The 22,214-nt window shown below is 43.0% G+C and overlaps 1 protein-coding gene across 1 annotated transcript in view; it reads left to right on the top strand.

Annotated features, from left to right (window-relative positions):
* The window catches only part of LOC103368159 (attractin-like protein 1), a gene marked incomplete at its 5' end in the record, with an annotated part of 246,604 nt that overhangs the window by 51,105 nt on the left and 173,285 nt on the right, over positions 1–22,214 (top strand). The window contains one exon of the mRNA XM_008296425.1: positions 19,341–19,434. Within this exon, the coding sequence (XP_008294647.1) occupies positions 19,341–19,434 (94 nt within the window). The remainder of the gene's footprint in view (positions 1–19,340; positions 19,435–22,214) is intronic.

Below are 22,214 nucleotides of genomic sequence, written 5' to 3'. Positions count from 1 at the left end.
CTTTCCTTTCCTTTCCTCTGTTTCCTCCGTCTTCTTTCCTTTCCTTTCCTTTCCTTTCCTTTCCTCTGTTTCCTCCGTCTTCTTTCCTTTCCTTTGTTTCCTTTCCTTTCCTTTCCTTTCCTTTCCTTTCCTTTCCTTTCCTCCCACTGGTTTCGTCCATCGACTCCTACTGGCCACACTCCTCCATACACCTTCACCTCTTCGCTCTTGTCCCTTCGTTTTCCCGTCTCTTCCTTCCTCAGTCGTCCCCTCTTACGGTTCACAGTGACTCTCCGTCTTCTCCCGCCTCCATTCACCTGTCCATTAATCCATTCATCCTTCTTTTCTATTTCCATCTCTCTTTATAAAAGGGACCAGTAGATTTACCTTGGGCTAAACGGCCGGGAGGCAATGACGTGTGGCCGATTAGACTTCTGAATGATGGAGAGACGGCGACGGGGGGGGAGAGGCCTCGGCTCAGGTGTGGCGAAGAGGACGGCGGGGCGAGGAAGACGGGAAACAAAGACGGTGGAAGGAAAAAGGATAAAAGCGCACGGCGTGATGCACAAGGTTAATACCGCGGAAAAGAACGGTCGCCCTTGGATGGAGAGACGACGGAGGAGGGAGGCAGGAGATGGAGGGATGGATGGGGAGGGAGAGATGGAGGACAGACAGAGGAGAGGGGAGTCTGTCCATTCGCCTGTCCCCGTGACAGATGATTAACTAACCTTGTCAGATGTGGATGAAGTATGTGTCTGTGTGTGTGTGCGCCGGGCATTCGTGTCCCTTTTCTCTGACTGTACCGTTCACCTTGTCCTGCACACAAACCCAATCAGACGCCTCTGGAGCTGCAGCCAGCAGCTCGCCGGACGTCTGTTTGGACTCCCAGGAGGACGCAACATACATTTCAGAGGCTGACGGCAAACTTGCATGTTTTAGTCCACCAGGGTGTTTGTGCCTCCTCGAGACGAACCGATGCTTCCTGAACTTATTCATCACAGGAACAGGTTGCGCCAGACTGTGCATGCTTGCTGCACCTGGAAGCAGTCCGGCCTCCTACTTGGAAGCGCTCAGTGCCAGACCCGGCGGCCACATGTGGGTTTGAAACACAAGAAAATGTGAAGTGGTTTCGCAGCAGTGCTTCAGGATGAGTTGTATTTACAGAAACGTTGATCGAAAAATTACAAGAAAATCCAAAAACCATATTCGATTTGAGTCTGGCTGATGCTGAAGTCGTCTCTTCTTGTGAAGCTCCTTGGAAGCCCCGCTCTGTAAATACGTCGACACCGTCTGTGAATTTGGATCATCTCGGTTGATGACTGGTGCAGAATGCGATGCAGAGATCTCCGTACCGTTCCTGGTACTGGTATTGTGGTATCTGCACATGTTGCACACATCGCCGTGACAAGATCTGTGCGCCACAAACAGTGTTGGAACTTTTTGATCGTCGCTTTTTCTCATCGTCTTCGCAGCAGTGTGCTAAAGCAGTGGATCTGTGACACCTCACTTACACCTAGAACACTGCTACGAGTCAGCTTTGGTTCACTGAGTTCTGAAGACGGGTTGAAACTTGACCTGAATGCATCTCAGTGTAACTTTAAGCTACATCATGCTAACTTGCTTCCCTCACTCTCGTCCAAGAGCGATGGGATCCACTTGCCTTCCCTCGCGCTGAGCTCTTCCTGCATCCTCTTTTCTCTTCGAGGTGCATTTCGGGAGCTTGAAGATCCTCCGTGATGGTGGAGGGAAAAGGTTTCCAGGTCTCCAAACTAGAGAAGATGTGAGGAAGCATAATTAGCATCATCAAACATCTGCTTCTTTCAGGAACAGTCTCCGTAGCTCAAAGCAAGCGAGCAGTCTGTAGAGTCAGAGCTGTTGTTTGCAGTTTATTTATTTGACCTTTATTTATTCAGGCAATACAGATTAAAAATACAGTTCTTATTTTATGCACGTGGCACAGCAGCAGCTATACCGATCAGTCCGATAGTCCTGTTCTGTTCTGGCCTTATTACCCAAAATATGTCGGAACAGTCAGAACACCGTGATGTAACCCTGAAGTGTGCTTATCTGTAAATGTACACGTCACAGCAGCGTCCAACAATATGGAAAGAAAGTTCAAGGAAATACTAATAATAACGTAATAAAATAAGTATGTACACAAGATGACAACAATATACTATTGAATGAAAATAATAATAATAATAATATTTACAGTGAAACAGGAAGCAGATGATGAGCATGTGTTCATGTTGTCTGCTTGGTGAACATCAGCCAGTGATGCTGATGTTGTAGGTTTGACCAGAATCTTCAGGGTTTAATGTCTGCTTTGTAATTTTTGCACCAGTTTGCAATTTAAATTCACAAAAACCTTAAAAGCGAGCGTCGCACACATCCTCTAACACATCAGAGTGGAAGAACAATAAAACCAGGTGCAAAACCATCGACGCCATCAGGAGAGCTTTCTGTATATTAGAGGTAGTTTATGGTAAATCGTACTGAACTACATTTCTGATTGGTTTTCGTCTCCGGTCTGCTCTGTGGAAACACAGCCTGCAGTTCAGCCTGAAGCTTCCTGAGTTGGTGTCACATGACTGCTGGTTGCAGCTGAGTCACTCATGGCCTCTTAGTTGTGCCCTGAAACCCTGAAATTTAGCTTTTTTATTTTTTTGCAGAATCTGGTTAAAATAAACAGCTTATTTTTAGAGAATTAAATTATTTTATTGAAATATTGCAGTTTTAAACTCAGATTTAGTTCATATTCCTGACTGGATCTCAGATCACAAAGACCTTAGAATCCTTTCTGTTGATCAGTGGCATCACTTTTCATATAAACGTGGCAGAAGCGTCCACATTAACACCAGCGTCGATGTGTTTCCTGACCGTAGATTCATACCATTTAGTTCACAATCCTCTCGTCTCTTGTGTTCAGATCCTGTAGTTTATTTTTCATGTGGTGTTTCTGCTCAGGTTCGGTGCGATGCTCCTCGGCTGCCCACTGAACTGTCTTCCAGGCAACACTGGAGCTTGTATTATTTCTTCTCGTGCTTGTTATCCTTTGCTACCCGGTGCTTCAGCACATAAAGCTGCTCTGCCATCGGCACCTCCCGCTGAACAGTTTTATTGCTTCCATAAATTTTGCATGATTCACATCAGTAGCTCGCTGTCTCCATCTCACTCTGATACTCCATCTCCCTCTGCACCGCCTCGCTCGCTCGCTCTGCGGCTGCCTGCGAACGCTCTCCGTCACGCCGATCGTCTGATACACAGACCTGACAAGTCAAACGCTGCTGTCGGGTCTCCAGGAGGTTTTGTCACCCGTCTGAGAGGTTTCGTCACTTTCTGCAGGTTCAGATCGCTGCTTGTTTTCTGGTGGGGCTCTTCAGGGAGAAAAATATCATTAATGAATAAATTAAAAGATTAGAAACATTAATCACTAAATGTTGATATGAATTGGGGAGGATTTGTTTCTGTGAGTCGTCTCCCTTTGGCTCCCACAACAAACTTTATGGGTTTTTAATGTGTGTATGAGCTGATTCTTCTACAGCGTTTGAATGTCCCGTATTTACGTCGTCCTGACAAGCAGCCTCTTGTGGACAGAAGACCAAACGCCGTCTTCTCTCGGCTGCAGAGTGGAAGTAATGCGAGGTTGTTAAAGCGCTCTGAGACCTCTTCAGAGGGAGCTCGTAGCAGATGATTTGGCTCCATCGCCTCCTTCTGTAACCTTAACTAAGCAGCTTTAGTTGCCTTAAACTAAAGACTAGAGTCAGAAACAAGTCCTACTCTGAGATCATCATCCAAAAAAAACACACAGATCCCCCGGTTAGGGTAAGAGGAGAATCTCTGGTGGCGGTGCAGGAAGGACGAGAGCTTCTCGTGGAGGTGACTGCAGTTCAGACAAACAGCTTTCATTCAATCTGCTTTCTCAGTTAAAGCTGTGAAAAAGTTTAACTCCATCCCAGGAAGCTCTGCAGAGTTTAAAACCAGCCTCAAGGTTCGGCTGAAGTTGGCACGGACCGGTCACCGCCAGAAATGAGCTTTTATTTATTGTATTTACTGATTTTATTGATCGTCTCACCCTGATCAGCTGATAGGTTTTGCATTGTTTGATGCAGTGAACTTATTGCTCTGTGGTTGTTTTCAGATTAGCTGCCAGCTACGTCTGGTGCTGTTCAGTTACGCTGTTGCTGCAAAGACTGACTGACGAAGCAGGAGCCACTCATGATCACAGACAAATTATCTCATTTGTTTTCTACATTTCTGATCTTATTTTTATCCGATTGTTGTGTAAAGTTCACCTCCGTTATGTAATGAATGCATCACTCCATCGTCTTCCTGCTGAACTGCATCGACATTAGACGTGACGTGTCAGGAAAATGTAAATAAAGTTTTAGTCGATGTAGCTGATGATGCAGACGCTGCCAGTGCATCAATGTGGACACTTTAATGCACGTTTGTTTGTATTTTAAGTGGCTAAACGGAATCCAGACGTGAAACGTCTGGATTCTGTCTCGTCATTTCTGACTTTAGTCATTAAGCAGCTGTGGTCGGTGCTGAAGGTTAAAAAGAAACTGGAGTCTGACCTGATTCGATGTAAGTTTGCAAAGATCCAAGACTCCAAAAGTGTGGGACTACATCAGACGATCACAGAATAAAAAGCTGGTTTGTACACGGTGGCAGCGTTTCTCTCCTGCTCCCTGTGCTCACATGGACTGTGTTTTAAAGCAGCCGCATTCCTGATAAATCTAATTAACATCATTTTGGCTTTTGTTGTCAGAGAGCAGAACATTTATGAAATAGTGACTTAAACGCAGTTTATTAAGGCGACAACCGATAATCAATCGATATGAAAGAGCAGCAAAAACAACTTATAAATGCTGCATTAGAAATAAAAAATAATGACAAAGAAGTGAGTCATAACACATAAACACAGTCCCACGTTCAATTTGCACCGTTCCCTTGTTATTGCACTAAATATAATTATATATACATGTTGCATAGAAGTTAGCTGTTAGCTTCTGTTCTGCTAAACTCCTGATTTGCTCGTACGTTTTCCACAGTGTCGATGTTAAAGGCTTTTATTCAGACTTTGGGAGAAAGCCCTCGTTTTAGATGTGTTTTGATCTCGTTGAAGTTTCCACTTGAACTCTGCAGTTTCACACTTTAATATATAATTTTCTGCTGCATTATATAATAGAGCCCAGAGTTTATTGACGGATGAATCAATAGAAAAACAGTTGCCGGTCGCGGCCCTAAAAGCTTTTCAGCATTTAAACGAGGGCCTCTCGTGTGATGCTATTTTGTTGTGCGTCCTCCCTCCCGCTCTGCTCTCCGACGCAGCGTGTCCCTGGTTTGTGGTTTTGATGTACGGTCTCCGGGCGGGACGCAGCAGCAGGAGCTCTTTGTTAATTTGTGTTTAGTGCAGGAGCTATAGAGATGTTGAGTGCCGTCTCTGCAAGAAACTGGCAACCCGGCGGCATCAACCAGAGGCTGGGACAGACAGGACAGCAGGGTGGTGTGAGTGTGTGAGTGTGTGTGTGTAAGTGTGTGTGTGTGTGTGAGTGTGTGTGTGTGTGTGTGTGTGTGTGTGTGTGTGTGTGAGTGTGTGTGTGTGCGACGCTGTGTGATGGATAAGACGGGGCCAGCTGTTGTTGAGCTCCAGCAGCAGCAGAGTAGCTCAGCAGCCCGCAGAGTCTTTCCATTCAGGCTTCTCTGCGGAGACGCTGCCAAACTCGCTCTCACCTGCTGTCTCAAGTAGGTTGCTGTGTGTTAGTGTGTGTGTGTGCTTTGTAACCTGCTCGTGTGTGTTTGTGTACCTGTGGATCCCTGTGGCGGAATTGCAAACTACCCAGCATCCTTAGCGGTATCCAGTCATCTTCCCTCTGGCGGCGCTATTCCTGGCGTCTGACCGGTCGACACACACACAGACGCTCCTGTAAATATGATTTTAAACGGCTTTTTGGGGCCTTCCTGATCTTCCCTCGGTGCAAAATAGTGATGTCGATGCCTTTCTGCAGCCGTGACTCACGTCTCGTCAAGAATAAGCCGCTTTCTTTGAGCTTTCACTCACGACCTGCACAGATTTAATAAATTAACTGGTGAGCTGAGACAAGCAGCCGGGCCGGATGCTCTGAAATTAACGGACAACTTTTAGTGACACCTCTTGCGGCTAAATGTGAGTTTTAACATGTGAAATGAAGCCCTATAGACTCGGCTGATGTGAGGCTCATGCAGAGGAGCCGCTCAGCCTCTAAATGATTGATTCTGCTGCCGAGGACCGAACGGATATTTCTGAGAAATTTCAATCCGGATTCGTACAAAATTTAACAATGCCTGCGAGTTAGTGGAGAAGCGATAGCCGGAGTTCACCGTGAACGATCCACTCAGAGGACATCTTCTGCTTCTTATAACTTATTACACATCCATCGACTCTTTTGCAGGAGAGTGATGGCGTTTAAACTTTTAGCTTTTCGCTCTGCCAGGCTTGATCCTGCAGCGCTCACCTGAAAACTCAATAAAAACTTTCCACAAATCATTTCATAGAACAACCCCGGTATGATTATGATCGTAATAATAATGATAATAAAATGTATTTCTATTGCAGTTTTAACAACCAGACTTAGACGCTGCTTTGGAAAGAAGAGCAACAATAAAAACAGACAGTAAAACATTAGAAAAGAGCATAAAAGTCAACATTAGAGCATTTAGAACGACAGAATATTCTACTGAGGAGGAGCTTCTTCACAGCTTTAATGCTCCTCTGGTTTAAGGCTGAACTGGAGTTTTTCAAACCAGCTGATTTTCTGATCTGAGCAGTCGAGGTGCAGAATAAAGAATGAAAACAGATTTTGTAGAGATTTAAAAGTAATCTACGAAATCCCTGAATTCTGCCCAACATGGAGCGTTTCTACCAGAGTCATGAACAATGAGCTGCAGTTTTCCAGTGACGGTGGGAAACTTTCTTTAAGGGAATTTGCTTTGAGTTTGGCAAATGTCTAAGTTGGAAATAGCAGGACTGAACTGGAGTCTTATTCTGAGCAGTATTTGGGCGTTTTGTTGTGTTGCTCGGGTCACATTTTTACTCACATGTGGCTCATTTTTATAAGACTATAAAGTCCTGCAGCTCTACAGAAACAGCACAACCATGGAGAAAGAACTTAAACAAAATTATATTATATTTATTTTACCCCCCCAAAAAAGAGAGGAAAAACAGATTTAACATTTCCGATATTTTTCCAAGTGTCCCCAGATGTTACCAATACTGGAAAGAAATGGTGTCTGTATTGATATTTTATTTCTTAAATTTCCCTTTTTTTCCTCACATGTGTCCCCCATCTGCTCTGTGTTTACAGTGTTTAGCTCTGAATTTTGGATGATTTTGTTGATCACAGTCGGGAAAATTGTTTAAGTTGCACAGTAGCAGAATTGTGTTTTATACACTATCTGGTCGGTATGAATCATTTATTTTGGTGAGTTTTTAGATGAGATGCGGGAATTAAGTGATTTAGGATTTGTAACTTGCATTTGTTGCTTCGTGTTGGTTCTTAATGGTCCGAGGTGAAGACTGTTAGAAATGTGATTTAGACAAATAACCAGGAGTTCAGTTTGATGTCTGCTCAGTTGTAGGAAGTTAGAAACCTTCCAGTCCTTCATGTCTGCAAGAAAGTAATGCAAAGAATCCAGATTGTCCCCATTTTAGAAATTAAACCAAACGGGTCCCGTGATCGAGCCGTGTGGGACGCCTCACCACATGAGAGCAGCTGAAGACGATTAACAGTAACTTTGAATATTGTGTTTAATATTCACCAGTTGGCTTTGAAACGTGATTGTCACCTCTCCCTGAAATTAATATTCAGGTCCAATAAAGTGTTGCTAAATTTCACACTGTCTGGTTTATAATCATAAGAACATTTATACGTTTTGATGACCAGATTTTTTAAAAAAAGTGTTAAATTTAAGCAAAAATTATACTTTTTTTATTCTAATTTAATACACACTGTCAAAAGATTAAAGCCACTGAAAACCTATTCATCCAAATGAATCATTAAGGCGTAAATCCACTGTAATAAGTCGGCGGCTTAAAAAGCGACACTGGGAGCCAAGTGATGGAGACTTTGAAGTTCTCACATTCAGAGGTTGACGGTTCACTGGTTCGGTTTCTGCTGAGGGAGGCGAAATATATTCAAGGGCTCTGTGATGAATTCCAGCCATGAAAATCACTTTCCCCCTCTTTGTATGTAAATATATACCGGCTATGTGCTTCTATATGTATATTCCTGACTTGTCTTTACTTTGCCCCTTTTTGCCCTCGAGGGGAAACACTGCCCCTTCGTTAAAGCCCCGTCCTCTTTTATCCAATCAAACTGGAGCTGGACAAAGAAAAAGCCGGAGTCAGCTGAAGGTGGAAGGTGACACTGGTGATGAAAATGAAAGAATATTAAATAAAATACTGGCTTGATGGTGATGATTCATAAGTAGAAAAAATAATGTTCATGTGCAGGTTTTAGAAAAGTGAGTTTGTTGACTGACTGAATGTCGTTTTTTAATTTATCTGTGAGGATAAACACTTTCTAATCCTTTCTAATTGATTTTCTGTGTGTTAAAGTTCTGCTCTGTTGTGATTTAATCTGCTGCTAATTTAGATTAATTAAATATTTTATTAATAAGAAATATAAGTAACGGTGCGACCTGAAGCAGAAAAGTGGCGTCTGTACGAGCTCTGGTTTTATTGTTCGTATGTCAGCTGGACTGGATCGACAGCTTTAATTTAAAGTGTTGAAATAATTGCATCCTAGAGTTCAGGTTATTTCCGATGCAGACGTGACCATCTGACACGTTTTCTCTCTAAATAACATGTTGAAGAGAATAATTTAACCTGCAGGTTTTGCAGGATCATCGTGTCAGGTGTAAAAAAGAGTAAAAGTTGTACATCAGGGAGAAAACCAGAGGAAGGAGTGAAGCCTGAAGCTAATTAGCAGCTTCCTGAGTATGTGAGCGTCTATGTATTAGTGTCAACCCAAACCAGATGTTCCGTCACGTTTAAGACTCCTGGACACGCGTATATAGATGTTTTCCACGTAGATCCTGACCTGCAGGCCAATCAACACATCCACAGGTGTGAACGCCACATATTCCACAAATCTCGTATAAATTCTGTCACCATCAGCGTCAGCTTGACCTCCAGTTAAACTCTGGTGAGGGTTGTTGCTGCAGTAGTTTGAATCAATCGATTTGTTTCTGATCGACTCAATGGAGGCTGAGTCTGTAAAAACAATCTTCGTTATGTCTCTAATTCCATACAGACTTTAATTAGAGAAAAGATAAATTAAGACATAAAACACACCTGAAACCTGAAGTAGTTTTGCTGAACTCTGCTGATTTTTATAAATGAAGTCCCGCTGGTGCAGCTCAGAATGTGCTTCATGTGAAACAATACGAAGAAAAAAACTATGAGAAAGTCCATCTTTAATAACTGTTGATGGTCAATTAGAGCAATTTATGATGCAAGAATTAAAGCAGTGTGTGTTTTTCTTTATATGTATGAGCTTTTTCTGGCTATGAGTATTTTTTCCCCTCAAAATAGACTCAGGTTTTAAAAATAGAAACTGAAAACATCTCCAAACAAGGCCGGTGCCACTGTGACACCTGACAGTAAAGTCAATTTAAAGTCATTGAACAAACTGTAAAACACACTCGATGCATCTCGTTTCAGTACAGTCGTTCTCTGAACCTTCACGTTAATATTTAACAGCAGCAGAAAAACTTTTCACCCAAATGCACAAAACTTTGGAGAAAATGCAAATGAGATCCTCCATGAAGTGTGATGTTGTTTTCTGAGGAACATCTGGCGCCAGAGCTTCATTCAGCATCAGTGAAGTTTTGTTTTATCTGATTTTATCGTGTGCCACAGTCACTTAGAGCAGCGGTTGTCAGACTGTTTGAGCCCCAAGATAACATACGATTGTGTTTGTGACCCCTAATTTGAATTTTTAACATATCATGAGTAATTAATGTGTTGTTGATGCATTAATGCGTTAAATGTGTTAATTCCACAGATTGATCTATTTACATTAACACATTAATTTTATTTTGAATGAATGAATGAAAGAGAAAAAAAATAGAAAAACAAAAGAAAATAATTTTAAAAAGAGCCAAAAAGAATAATAATGATAATATCACATAATCAAATCATGATATGAACAAGTCTGAAAATGCAGTGGGAAGAAGTGTGGACAGCCCCGATACACATTTATTTGATAAATTAATCCTTTATTTTATATATTTTTACAATGATCTGGTGACCCCCTGAAGTTATCTTGGGACCCCCATGGGGGTCTCAACCCCCAGTTTGAGAACCACTGACTTAGAGCAGCCGAGCATGTTGATGTAAATAGAAATATTTTTTCTCCCCCGAAATAAGCTCACTTTTAAAGAATAGACAGTGAAATACAGATTTCCAGGTGCTGTTGTAGCAGCAGTGACACCAGACAGTCAGCTAAAGAGAGAAGTTAAATTAATTTAAGATGCATTAAAACTAACTAAACATGCAGCTTTGCTTCAACCTGCACGTCAGAGTTTATCAGCAGCAGAAAATATGAGCTGCACCAGCATGGGGAGGAAATGCCAATTAGTGACGACCACAAGTTATAGACAGCATTTAGAAATGATGAAAAGGTGTCTTATGATCTTTATATGGAATAAAGTTTCTCTATCTGATTGGGAGGAGTTTTACTTTTTTAGAAGATGAATGAATCTTCTGTACGATAATGATTTGGCGCCTGTATTTTTAAAACAGTTTTTGTTGTTGTCTGATATAGAGTTCAGCTTTTAAAAAATAAAACCTGAAATAATCTTCAGACGAGACCTTTGCAGCAGCGACACCTGGAAATCATTTATTTGCTTAAAAGTCATTTGACGTGCATTGAAACGAACCACAGAAGGAACAACTCATGGATGCAAAAACCTGCACGTCAGTGTTTAACAGCAGCAGAAAAGGATTTAGTCGGAGCGCTCAGAAAGCCTTTGGAGTGATGTTGAGCAGCACTGGGCTGCTGATTCCTCCTCCTCCTCCTCCATTAAGTTATCTGGAGGTTTATAACTGCAAACCCCTCTGGAGTAAGACAGAGCCGACTGTGGAAACAGATAAGCCAGGTTTGTTCTCTAATATTTTCCCACTGATTTATTTCCTCATCTCTACCTGTCTCTGACTGACTCACGCAGACACACACACACACACTCTGACAAACAGCTGTGTGTGTGTGTGTGTGTGTGTGTGTGTGTGTGTGTGTGTGTGTGTGTGTGTGCGTGCAGAGGCAGCGGGGTGAGAAATTGTACTCTCTTCAGGGGGCTTGCACAAGTCATGGGAAATATGATTTATATCAAATCAGCCTTTTTTGCTAAGAGATCAGGTTTCTTTTTCCGGCGGCTTCTTTCTGTGTTGTCAGCACAGTGCGGGCCGTGATGTGCTTCCTCCTCCGTCCATTTCATTCATTCACTTTGTCTTTATGGGTTCCTGCTCCTTCCATCCTTCGCCTTCTCTCTCTTTGTCTAACTCATGAATTGAGTTCCTGACTCTGGGCTTCTGACTCCGGCTGCAGACCGGTCACATGACTCAGGTGCTTGTGTTACGATGAGGATCTCTCTGTTTGGTGACTCCGGCTCAGTGAGTGGGTTTATCGTACGGTGCAATCTGATAGTGATGCTCTGCAGGAGAGAGGTCAGGTGTTTAACATGGTTTGGTACGGAGGAAGTTAAGAAGACTGAAATGTGCTGAAGATAAATCAAACAACTAGAACCTTTTAGACAAATCTCATACAGGGAAATTGGTGAAACTTACCAGTCTGTAGGTTTGTAGAATCAAAGTCAAGAGATTTTCATTCGAGACAACGCCACCGTCTCTCCCTGACCAGTCGAGGCAGACGTCTGTCCTCCCTGGTCCTGGTTCTGCCGAAGGTTTGTCCTGTTAAAAGGCTGTTTGGTCTTCTGCTGTCTCAGAGTTAGGTTTGCCAGACTTGTTTCCACAGCCAACCCTGTGTGCACAAAATAACACTCCTGTACAACTAAACACTACGTTATAAAAGAAACTTGCCCTAAAACAAACGTATTTTCAGAATACGAAGGCATGTGGAGGAAGTCGTGACTAGACCTTGACCCGTTAGACTCAGGGTTTGGGTTCCATGTGGGACCATCAGTCTTAAGTTTCATTTTCACTTGTTTACTTTAAGTTTTTCCTCACCGGTGAGGTTCACGCCTTGTTTCCACAGACTTCTGTGTTCATTTATGAATCAACCGGAACTCCTTCTATTCCTATTGGAGCCTTCGAGATCTTCAGCATGTTTGCAAAACTCCTCCTCCTGGTTTTTCTGGTCTGGAATTGGCCTCAAGCTGGTTAGAAAGGTTTAACTTTTATGTTAGATTACAGAGAGATGGGACTGTGTGCAGAAGAAGGAAGGTGGAACAATGGATTCGTTAACAGGCTGTAAGTTGTTAAAATCCTGCAGATGTGTAGGAAACTAGTGTAGCTAGCTTAGCTAATGCTAGCTATCCAACATGTTGGACTGGTTCATACATCTAGGAACAAAATACGTCACTGAACTGGCTCCACATGTGGCCGGACGACCCAGTTTATCCCTCTTCATGTGTTGTTGGTGCTGTTTTAGTGGCAGTAATACACATATCCCATAAAACTGGATGGTAAAACCTGGCATCTCGTATGGCTGTGGTGAAGCTTCCCTCCATCCCTAAAGACCAGCAGTCTGTATATTGTGTGGATTTACGTAAATGAAGCAAAATTATGTGGAAAGTGTCGCGGTTTGGTTGGCGCTGAAGCTTGGTTAAATTCAGGAAGACATCGTGGTTTGGGTTAAAATGCTTTTACAACGAGCTTCTCCTCCATTTTCTGGGTTACCATGGTGACAAGTCTTACCCGATCTAACATATGATTGGTCGACTGAAAAGGAGCGACAGTAGAGGGACGTGGTTAACACCAAAGATGTGTTGATTTGAACACATTTGGGATACGTGACAAACAAACGTCATCCAGCAGGAAACAGGTTTCTATTAAAGCGTAACCCAGAACACGGGCCGGTCATGTGACTGTGATGCGTTCTGCTACAGAAGGAAGACGATCTGGCTCGCTGTTGCTCGGGCAATGCTAAACCCATGATGCAAAGATGGTGCAAAATAGTGTTGCTGGTCCTTATTAAAATGGACATTTGACCAGAAGAACCAAACTAGTTCTTGCAGGATCTAAACTCAGCTCGGAGGTTGTTGATACCACAGAGGATGTGAGACGTGGTGTGGAAATGATGGTTTTATATTTCTGGGGTCTGATTGGCTCAGAGGGATCCTCGGACTCGTTGTGTTTCTCTCTGTAATGTGATTTTGTCCGATCTTGACCTCACCAGACGGGATGACAGCGGCTGTGAGCGTTTGCTGCATAAATGAAACCGAATTGAGTTTTGATAAAAGGTGGCGCGCAGGATTAGATTCTTTGCTCGCCAGCTGTCAAATAGACGTCAGTCCTCCGTGCTGCATTGTGAAAGTCTCCGCTCTGTGCTGAATGGATTGTTTCTGCCTCCTGGTAGCTGAACCAGAATATCGAATCCTGCCAGTGAGTTTTTGGTTTAAAAAGCTTTCGCATGATGAAACGTGGCACCAACTCCAGAAGCTGCATCTGTTGTCAGACTGCTGCGTTTAGTCACCCGACGCATCACAGGTTGATTCTTCAGCCTGTTATCAGGCTCCTCTCAGCTCCTTATTCAGTAAGTTCACCAATAAGTTGTAAAAGTCGCTCCAGTTACACAGATGATCTTCTCATTTGACTGCATTTACATATTAAATAATAAAGTCTGATCCTTGAGAAGAGTTTTGGGGTTTTTCTTTCTTCTTCTGTGCCTGCCAACTTTAAAAAGACGTTTGTTGCCAGCGTCGGTTTGTCTTCTGTGCACACGACTGTATTTGCTCACATCAGCGGAAACAACAAACGCCGACTGTTGGTGACAAAAAAGATTGTATTTAGCTGCATTCTGGCAAAACACGAGCAGTCTGAGGCATCGTTCAGGCTTCCAGGCGTCGCCCGTATCTGTGGAGCATAAATGTTTAAAGGCTTCAGAAGATTCAGCCCAAAGTTGATTCACTTTGAATAGTTTAGAAATGTGACAGGCTGGGATGAAGCTGCTTCCTGCGGACCGAACGTCCTTAAACAGCCCGAAGGCCGGTTCACGGTTTGATCAGCAGCTTTTAGACGGAATTTCAAAGGTGAACGACGGACTGTGAGGTTTTTAGAAATAAACATTATCACAGAAATAAAGCGAGAAGCGACATTTCAAAAATACGTGTGATAAATTCCCCACATGGTGCCGCAGAGACTGTTGCTGTAAACATTATGAGACAGGCAACGACAACAGATAGAGTTATAAAATGAAATGGTCAAACAAACTAAACTATGCATCCAAGTAGGTAGTCAATAGAAATGTTTATTTATATTTTTAAAGCAAGCAGAGTCGACCAACATGCTGTAAATGTTATAAGAACTATGTGCAACAAGCAAGACAGACTCAGGAAATCAATTTGCAAAACAAAAAAATCTAAATAAAATCCAAAAACAACCTGCATCCACTTATATAGTTGATAGAATAGATTTAAATTAATTTTTTTAACGTAGCGTGTTTTAAAGCGAGCGAAGTCGGCAGAGGACAGGATAGAGACCTTTAAAATCAACTTGTAAATATAAAAATGGCAAAAAACTAAATAAAACAGGAAGACAGCATGCATTTAATAAAAAATAAATCCATTAAAACCACCATTAAGAGCAGCCAAGAGCCATTAAAAACATGCACGACTTGAGATTTTACTTAAAAGGACGTCTGATTGAAGGAATTCGGAGCTGCTGTTGTTTCCCAGCAGCCTCCATCGTGGAGCAGTTAGCAGCAGCTGTTCTGAGAACAGGCCTGAAGGTAGAGAAGGATTCCTCAAACGGAGCCGTGCATGAATGTATTAATGAATAAAAGAGCCTTAAAATCCACTCTGTCTAACAGGTAGTCCATGCAGGGTGCTCCACAGGTGTGAGGCTTCTCATTGTTATCAGTCTGGAGTTCTGCAGCAGCTGCAGGATCGTAGCTCATAGAAACACCGACGACAAAACCAACTTAGCTCGCTGGTGTTGGAGATCAGGCTTTTGTTGCACATCAGAGTCTGAAGCAGCTCCAGCATTCCTGAAACGCTGGAGTTTCAAGTCTCCCAGTCATCGGTGTGCAGAGCAGAGCGCCGGCCTGCATCGGGGAGGAAACCCGAACCCGAACGCTCTGCTGAGGGGATTCTCACGGTGGTTTGAGGAGAGGGAGGACGGTAACGCAGCTCCCTGCCTCAGAGTTTCCTCCGTTACACTGTGAGATCTTTAATAATTACTCTTTTTATCATCAAGCGGTGACCCTAGGAGGCGGTGTTGTGTCTGTCTGCTGAAGTGTCTTAATTCAACCTATAATTAGGCCTTTGAGGCTCGTCGGTGGAAACACAGCGAGTCTCCTCCTCGTGTGAAGATCCAGAATCAAAACACTTCTTCTCTTTCTGTCTCTGGTGCCTGAAAGAAAGTTTAAAAACCGCTGCAGATATCTGTTTATGGGATTTAAATACAGGAAAACGGTGCAAGTTTACGGTAATTCTACACATCACAGGAGAACTAATTACAGTTCAGACTGTCAACATGTAAATATCATGTTTTTACCTTTTCAGTCTCTAATATGCATCAATTAGTTTCACATTAAGACAAATCATTTCTGCAGCATCGTGAGATTTTAAACAGATTTAAATAAAACGGTGCAATTTTAAGGTAATTTTATACGTCACAGAACTACTGATTACAATTTGTAAAATACATAAATTTTGATGTGGGCATTAGGTGCAGTTTGGTCTGTTAGATTTTCAACATGTAATTTAGTTTTCTGGGATTTATTGTAGTTATTATGTCTAATTAAAATAAGTTTTAAAAAATAAAATAACTTTAAAAAAAATTTAAAATATATATATATATAATTATTATATATATATATATATATTTTTTTTTTAAATTTATATATATTAGTCCTTAATATACGTCTTTTTTTTGTCACAATAAGACAAATATCTGTAAAAAAAAAAAAAAAAAGTGATATTTTTAGCAGATTTACAGTAAAACGGTGAAATTTTATAACGATTTAAGAATCGCAAACCCCCACTAAGTAATTAGAATTTATAAAAATACAGATTATTAGTATTAATTTTTGTAGTTAACAGGTAAATGAATAGATTTTGTTTTCTAGGATTTTACAGGTTATTATCTACATTTTTTTTTTTTGTAGAAGAAGAAATGTGGATTTTTATAATAAAACGTGGTAGAAGAACAAATTATTTTTATTTATTTCTGTTTTCTACATTGAACATGTCAGTTAAATGAACCCTTTTTTCTGTATTTTGAGCATCCAGAGATAAAATACAGAATCCGGCTGTAACAGAACAACAAAGCCACGTGTCATATTTCATTAGTGTTGTTTTAAACTAAAACTTTTCTCTCTTGGTCACCTCCGCTGTGCCTCTGCTGAGGAGGGACGAAGATGCATCGAGGGAACTGAGACAGGAGATGTTGGGACTTCAGTGTTTCTGTTCTTCTTCATTCTTTAAGTGCCATCAGCAGCTAAAATCTGTGTGAGCAGATGAATGCGTGTTTCTGCGGCCGTGTCCTTTGTGCGCCTTTGTTGGCCGCCTGCTAAATCAATATTGCCTGAACAGCAGGGTGACCCGAGAGCGCGCTAACACACCTGTGATTTGTCTATTATCTCAAGTCTGAAAGCCGGCGTTTTGTCTGGAGCCTGTTATCTGCCGAGCCCTTACAGTTGGCTGTGCATGTGTGAAAAGGTTCATTTCTATTTTTTGCGACGGGTCAATCTAATTTAAAGTAATGGATTGAGATTGTGTTGCTGTCGCTGCCTCTGCTGTCTCTGCTTCACAACTTCAAGAACGTCAATTCGACTTTCAGCCCGCTGACATTTAGACGCCCCGCTGCGCAGCCTTGTTTTTCTCTGGCGTGTGTGTGTGCACAAGAAAAACAGAAATCTAAATATTTAAAGCGACCATTATGGGCGCTGCTTTGTGTTTTTTGCTCCGTGAAAGCGATCACATCAGGCCCTCATCCCGGGAAGAAGGGGAGGAAACAGGAGAGGTTGTTTTCCTCTCATTATCTGCCGGTGCCTTGGCTTTACCTTGACCCGAGCCCGGCGCTGTTTTATTACAGGGCCTGTCTCGGAGCCAATTGGAGAGAATAAGAACAAAGCACAAAGTCAATTCTGCCGGAGTGGCACACCGGAGCGAGGTGGCTCTGTGAATATATGCAACACAAGGGTACAGAGAACGTTCTTGTTTGTCTCGGTCGCTCGGTGCAGCAGTGATTTAGTGTTTAAATTACAGGCTTGGCTCCATGTGAATCATCTGGCTGCATCATGCTCTGCTTTTAAATAACAAAACGATTACAAAGATTAGATTCACCAAAAAAAAGGAAAGAGAGAAGGAGAAGGCTCCCATGTTGCCCCGACTCTAATCTAAAGCCGACTACCTGCAACAAAGATGGATTTCCAGGATGGAACCAGCTGCTCTACACGAGGCTGCAGAAGTTTACAGACGGGGTTTTACTACCAAACAGAACACATGCATGCACACAAGTCCAGATCGATAGCTTTGTGTGTGACCGGCTGCTGGTACCGGTTAATTGCACCTCTGAGACTTGGAGTTGGACTCTTCTGCAGTTATTTACCTGCTAATAGACAGATTGAACCTGATTCATCAACTCCAGTAGAACCATTTGTTCTGGTGGGTGATGAGTTGATGATTTACACCAACCTGCTTCATACGGTGGAGCTCTCCCCAGACTTGAACACATCCTTTATGGCTTTATGGTGTCTGGTACCAGGATGTAGATCCTCTGGGTTGCAGACTGGGACCTCTAAATGTCAGAACTGTTCTGGTGTGTCTCATGGATGTTTGATCAGTTCGGCATCTGAGGAGTTATGAGGTCTGATGCTCTTGGTCGAGCTCCTCGAGCTGAAATTGAGCTTGTAGTGCTGCTGCAATGTTTTGGTGGATGGTGCAAGTCAAAGAAACGTCCCCACTGGAGTCAGGACCAAAGGTTTCCCAGCAGAACATTGTGTTCAACCAGGTGGTGCCGTCGACCCGCCGGTGGTTTTAAAGTTGTGTCGGATCTGAATGATCCTACATCTGATAGATGGATCCATCTGTTGATCAGTCTGTGAGTCAGTTTTAATGAATTGTTTCCTCATATTTAGAGACCGACACTCCATCATCTGTTTCGTTTCCTACTGGGATGTAAATGCAACCATACAGTAACATTACTTATCATGGTTCATGGAACTTTTCTGCTCTTTTTTTATGATTATTTATTTCTTGGTTTTCAGGTTTCTCTCACATCTTCTGTAAATAATGTGTTTCTTTGACCCGACTCGCCCAGTCCACAGATTTAACGTGGTGTAACTATGATCTGTGCATTACTGGTGACTTCAGTGTTCAGTGGGGCAGTTTTGAGGTTTCCAGGTCTGTCTTAAAACAGTGTTCATACAACCGTTGTGTCTTTAAAGGGCTGGTGGTTGTCATAAGTGTTCCTGATGATCACACTGGAGCTGCTAAATGAACGGGTTTTATTCTGCATCCTGAGAACCAAGAAACAAACAGAACACTGGTTTTGTGGTTTTCAGTTCAGCCTGAGCTTTCCTTCTCTCCTGCTCTCTGTGCTCACTGATGCTGTATTTAAACACATTCATGTTCCCAGTACGACTTGTTTCATTGACATATTGTTCTGTTTCTGTTGCCGGACGGTAGAACAAATGTTAACCTGCAGTCACCTCACAGTCGTTTCCACGCTGCAGCTCTGCAGCTAAACTTCTGATTTTCTGACTTGTTCACAGAGAAACAAACCCAAAGCTGTGGTCTAACATGTTTACTTACGTCTGTGTCTGCTGTTGTGTGCTCACCTGTTGAGGTAAAAGTGAAGAACATAAATCAGGAGCTAACCGCTCAGAGCATCAGGATGCTTTGAGTTTGACCGACGTGTTCTTTTCCACCTCCTCTTTCTCCTTCATCTTTGCTTTCTGAACCTTTTCTTTTACCTTCTCTCCTTCTTCCACCGTCTTCTCCTTCATGTCATCACCTGGAACGTTATTACCCACAATGCTCAGGGATGACTGTGTTTGTGTACAGCGTGCAGGATGCTGAGCAGTAGATTAATGGAAACCTCAGCAGTATTTGCCTGAAACTGTCGTGTTTCTGCTCCAGCAGGTCCTAACACATGTTCCTCTCTCCCCTCTCAACCTTTGTGTTCGCAGCGTGCCAGTGCAACAGCCACGCCAACGTTTGCCACGTCAACACGGGGAAGTGCTTCTGCACCACCAAGGGCGTCAAGGGAGACCAGTGTCAGCTGTGAGTGCATCATCACCGCCTGAATCTGATTAAACAGCACTACAGACATTTATTCTGACAACAAGCAGCACACGGTGATCTTCAGCTGATCACCCACATCACGCTCCGGCGCTGTGACATTGAACGCAGCCCATTCTGGCGATGGCAGTTTAAATGTAGCTGCTCTGAGGTGACGCTACGTTCTGGATTACGGGAACAGTTTTGGGTTCATTTGAGTCTGGGTTTAGGGAAATGGGATTTGACTCTAAAATCAATTTCTCGGTTATCAGGCAGATAGAACGAGCAGCGAGGACAAAATGTGTGTGTGTGTGTGTGTGTTTTTAGCCTGCACTGTGCCAGACTTGACCGCTGCAGCACTACAATATCCTAAATGGCTTGGCGGACCAACGCACCATGGAGACAGACTGAAAAGTGCTGCATCGATAAATCTAGCAGGCGAGGTTGGAAAGCAGAGACAGAGAGTACACTGGTGTGTGTGTGTGTGTGTGTGTGTGTGGTTTAACCATGTGCAGCAGAGAGAACACACTGTACGACGAGCGTCTTTAAACTGTGATGTTTGGTTTATGTTGCTGAGCAGGTCTGTGTGTCGTTCGTGTCCATACGATAACAGAGAACGTGTCATTTACGAGCGCCTGAAGTCGTGAGGAACCTGCACGCGCTCGTCCTGCATGAGTTAGATGGAGGGTTCCATGAAAGCTAAGGATGCATGAAGAACAGTGTGTAACGGGGGAACCTGCAGCAGCGTAGCAGTAAATCACAGCGTAGTCGGTTTGTGGCGATTTCTTGCTTTTCCCTCCTGATTGAATCACGGCCATACGTTGCCGCCTGCTCTGTCTTGTTTGTCCACGCGCTGCCAGCGTCACATTTTCACGCAGTATTGTCTATTTACAGTCTGTTTTTTACTGCATGAGGAAATAGACACACGAGGGGAGGTGATGTGAAGACATTAAAGAAACCTGCACAGCCAGATGTTCTGTTTGAAATGAGCTCATGTTAGCTTGGTACGGTCAGCAAATCCTACTTGTAGCTCAAGTTTAGCCGTAGTTCATTCAACATACACCATCAGCGAGCTACCAACCAGCAGCAGGTTTGACTGAAACGGCTCAAAAAGTGTGATTTTCCACATTTTTTAAGTTTATCGCTTTAGTCAGCTGTTTAAAGATTATCATGAATACAGGCCGCTAACTGCAGAGAGTGTGATGATGTCCACATTGTGCACATTTTCAAGTTTAGAATTTTCTTTTTTGCGTTTGCTGGAATATGTTTAGAAAACCAAACAGCAAAACCAAACCGTCCCCGTCCTGTTCATCACGTCTGCTCTGATTGGTCAGCCGGCACTACCGAGGTTTACTACGTCCAATAATCCCAGATTTCTGCAGAGAGACGTGACTCCTGCAGAAGCAGCACTGGTGGTGAAATGATGTTGGACTGCTGCTCATTTGTTGTTCAAATTCGTGTTAGGTGGCGATGGATATGAGTAACCTGGACTTCAAATGTTTTAGGCAGCTGAAAGTTTGCAGATCTTTTACACTCACAGAAAGCTAAAGCATACGGAGCCCCAGACATGACACGGTCAAAACAAAATTAAATCGTGGCCACAATTTAGCTATAATGTGGGAATGAATTAGCATTTCGTTCCCACGTTCGAGCTAAATTGATTTAATTGTATTTTGACCATTTCCTGTCTGGGGCTCTGTTAAAGCTCGCTAAAGGAAAAGGGGCAAAAACAACCCAACAAAAAGCAGTAAACCAGAGTCGATATTCATCCAAACTGCTCTTTGCTCTCTGAGTCAGATTCAGTTTCTCTGCCGGCTCTTGTTGGAGGTCATTTCATTAGAGCTGATTATTTCTTAAGTATTTAAGTCTTTTTTTTTTCTACACAACATTCAGGCATGTGAAAAATAATTGCTCTTTTTTTTAAATTTTTGGTGGTAAAGGTGGCCGTAGGTGGCATCTTCAGCATCTTTCTGGTGTTATTCCTCCTTAATGAAACTCACACAGCTTTAAATGAAGGTAAATCAGTGACCTGTGGTGTAAACTCCTGACAACATGCCCTCGTCCTGCAGCGCTCTGCGTCGGACCTGCAGACATGTTGGCTCAACCGGTGACAACATGGCGGCCGTACACGCTCCAACATCTTGCATCCAGCCTGCCACAGATTACATAAACGTTTTCACCCTGGACTTAAACCCTGGCCCTCGTCTTCGATCAGCCTCAGCGTGACCTCTGGGTGATCCTGAGCCCCGGCGCTGCTCCTGACGTGGACGTGACTCGGGCCGGGGCCGAGGCGACCTGCTGCTCACGCTCAGACCTTCCCGCCACATGTTCACTGTCGGCTTTAATCAGCCGACTCTCGGAGTGACGGGACGTGGCGTGCACGTCCACACGGGGCTGCGCGTGACCCCCGAATGCTCGGCTTCATTTCAGAGTTCTTAGAAATAGTCGGGTTTTATATGATGAAGTGTGTTTAGAGCGGCGCTGCTTCCTGGGTTGAGCAGGAGGTTCAGTCCACTTCTGTTCTTCCAATTTAAACTCTGTTAATTTTATGCCATATTTTATTCATATCCAGCTGTAGATTAAAGAAGAAAACACTCCCTCAGTCTCACATCCTCGCCAGCAGAACAGAACATTTGTGTCGTCAGTCGGTTGTTATTTATGCAGCACTTTACAGGAAAAAGAGGAAGAATGAAGCAGCAGCCCTCCTCCACACGGCCCATAAATGATAATGTTATAAGTGAAGGACTCAGTAAACACAAGGACTGAGAAACTGAGGAAACGCC

The sequence above is a fragment of the Stegastes partitus genome, unplaced genomic scaffold (assembly GCF_000690725.1).
Source record: "Stegastes partitus isolate 25-593 unplaced genomic scaffold, Stegastes_partitus-1.0.2 Scaffold1127, whole genome shotgun sequence".
In the NCBI taxonomy this organism is placed as follows: Eukaryota; Metazoa; Chordata; class Actinopteri; family Pomacentridae; genus Stegastes; species Stegastes partitus.
This window is presented reverse-complemented; position numbering and strand designations above follow the sequence as displayed.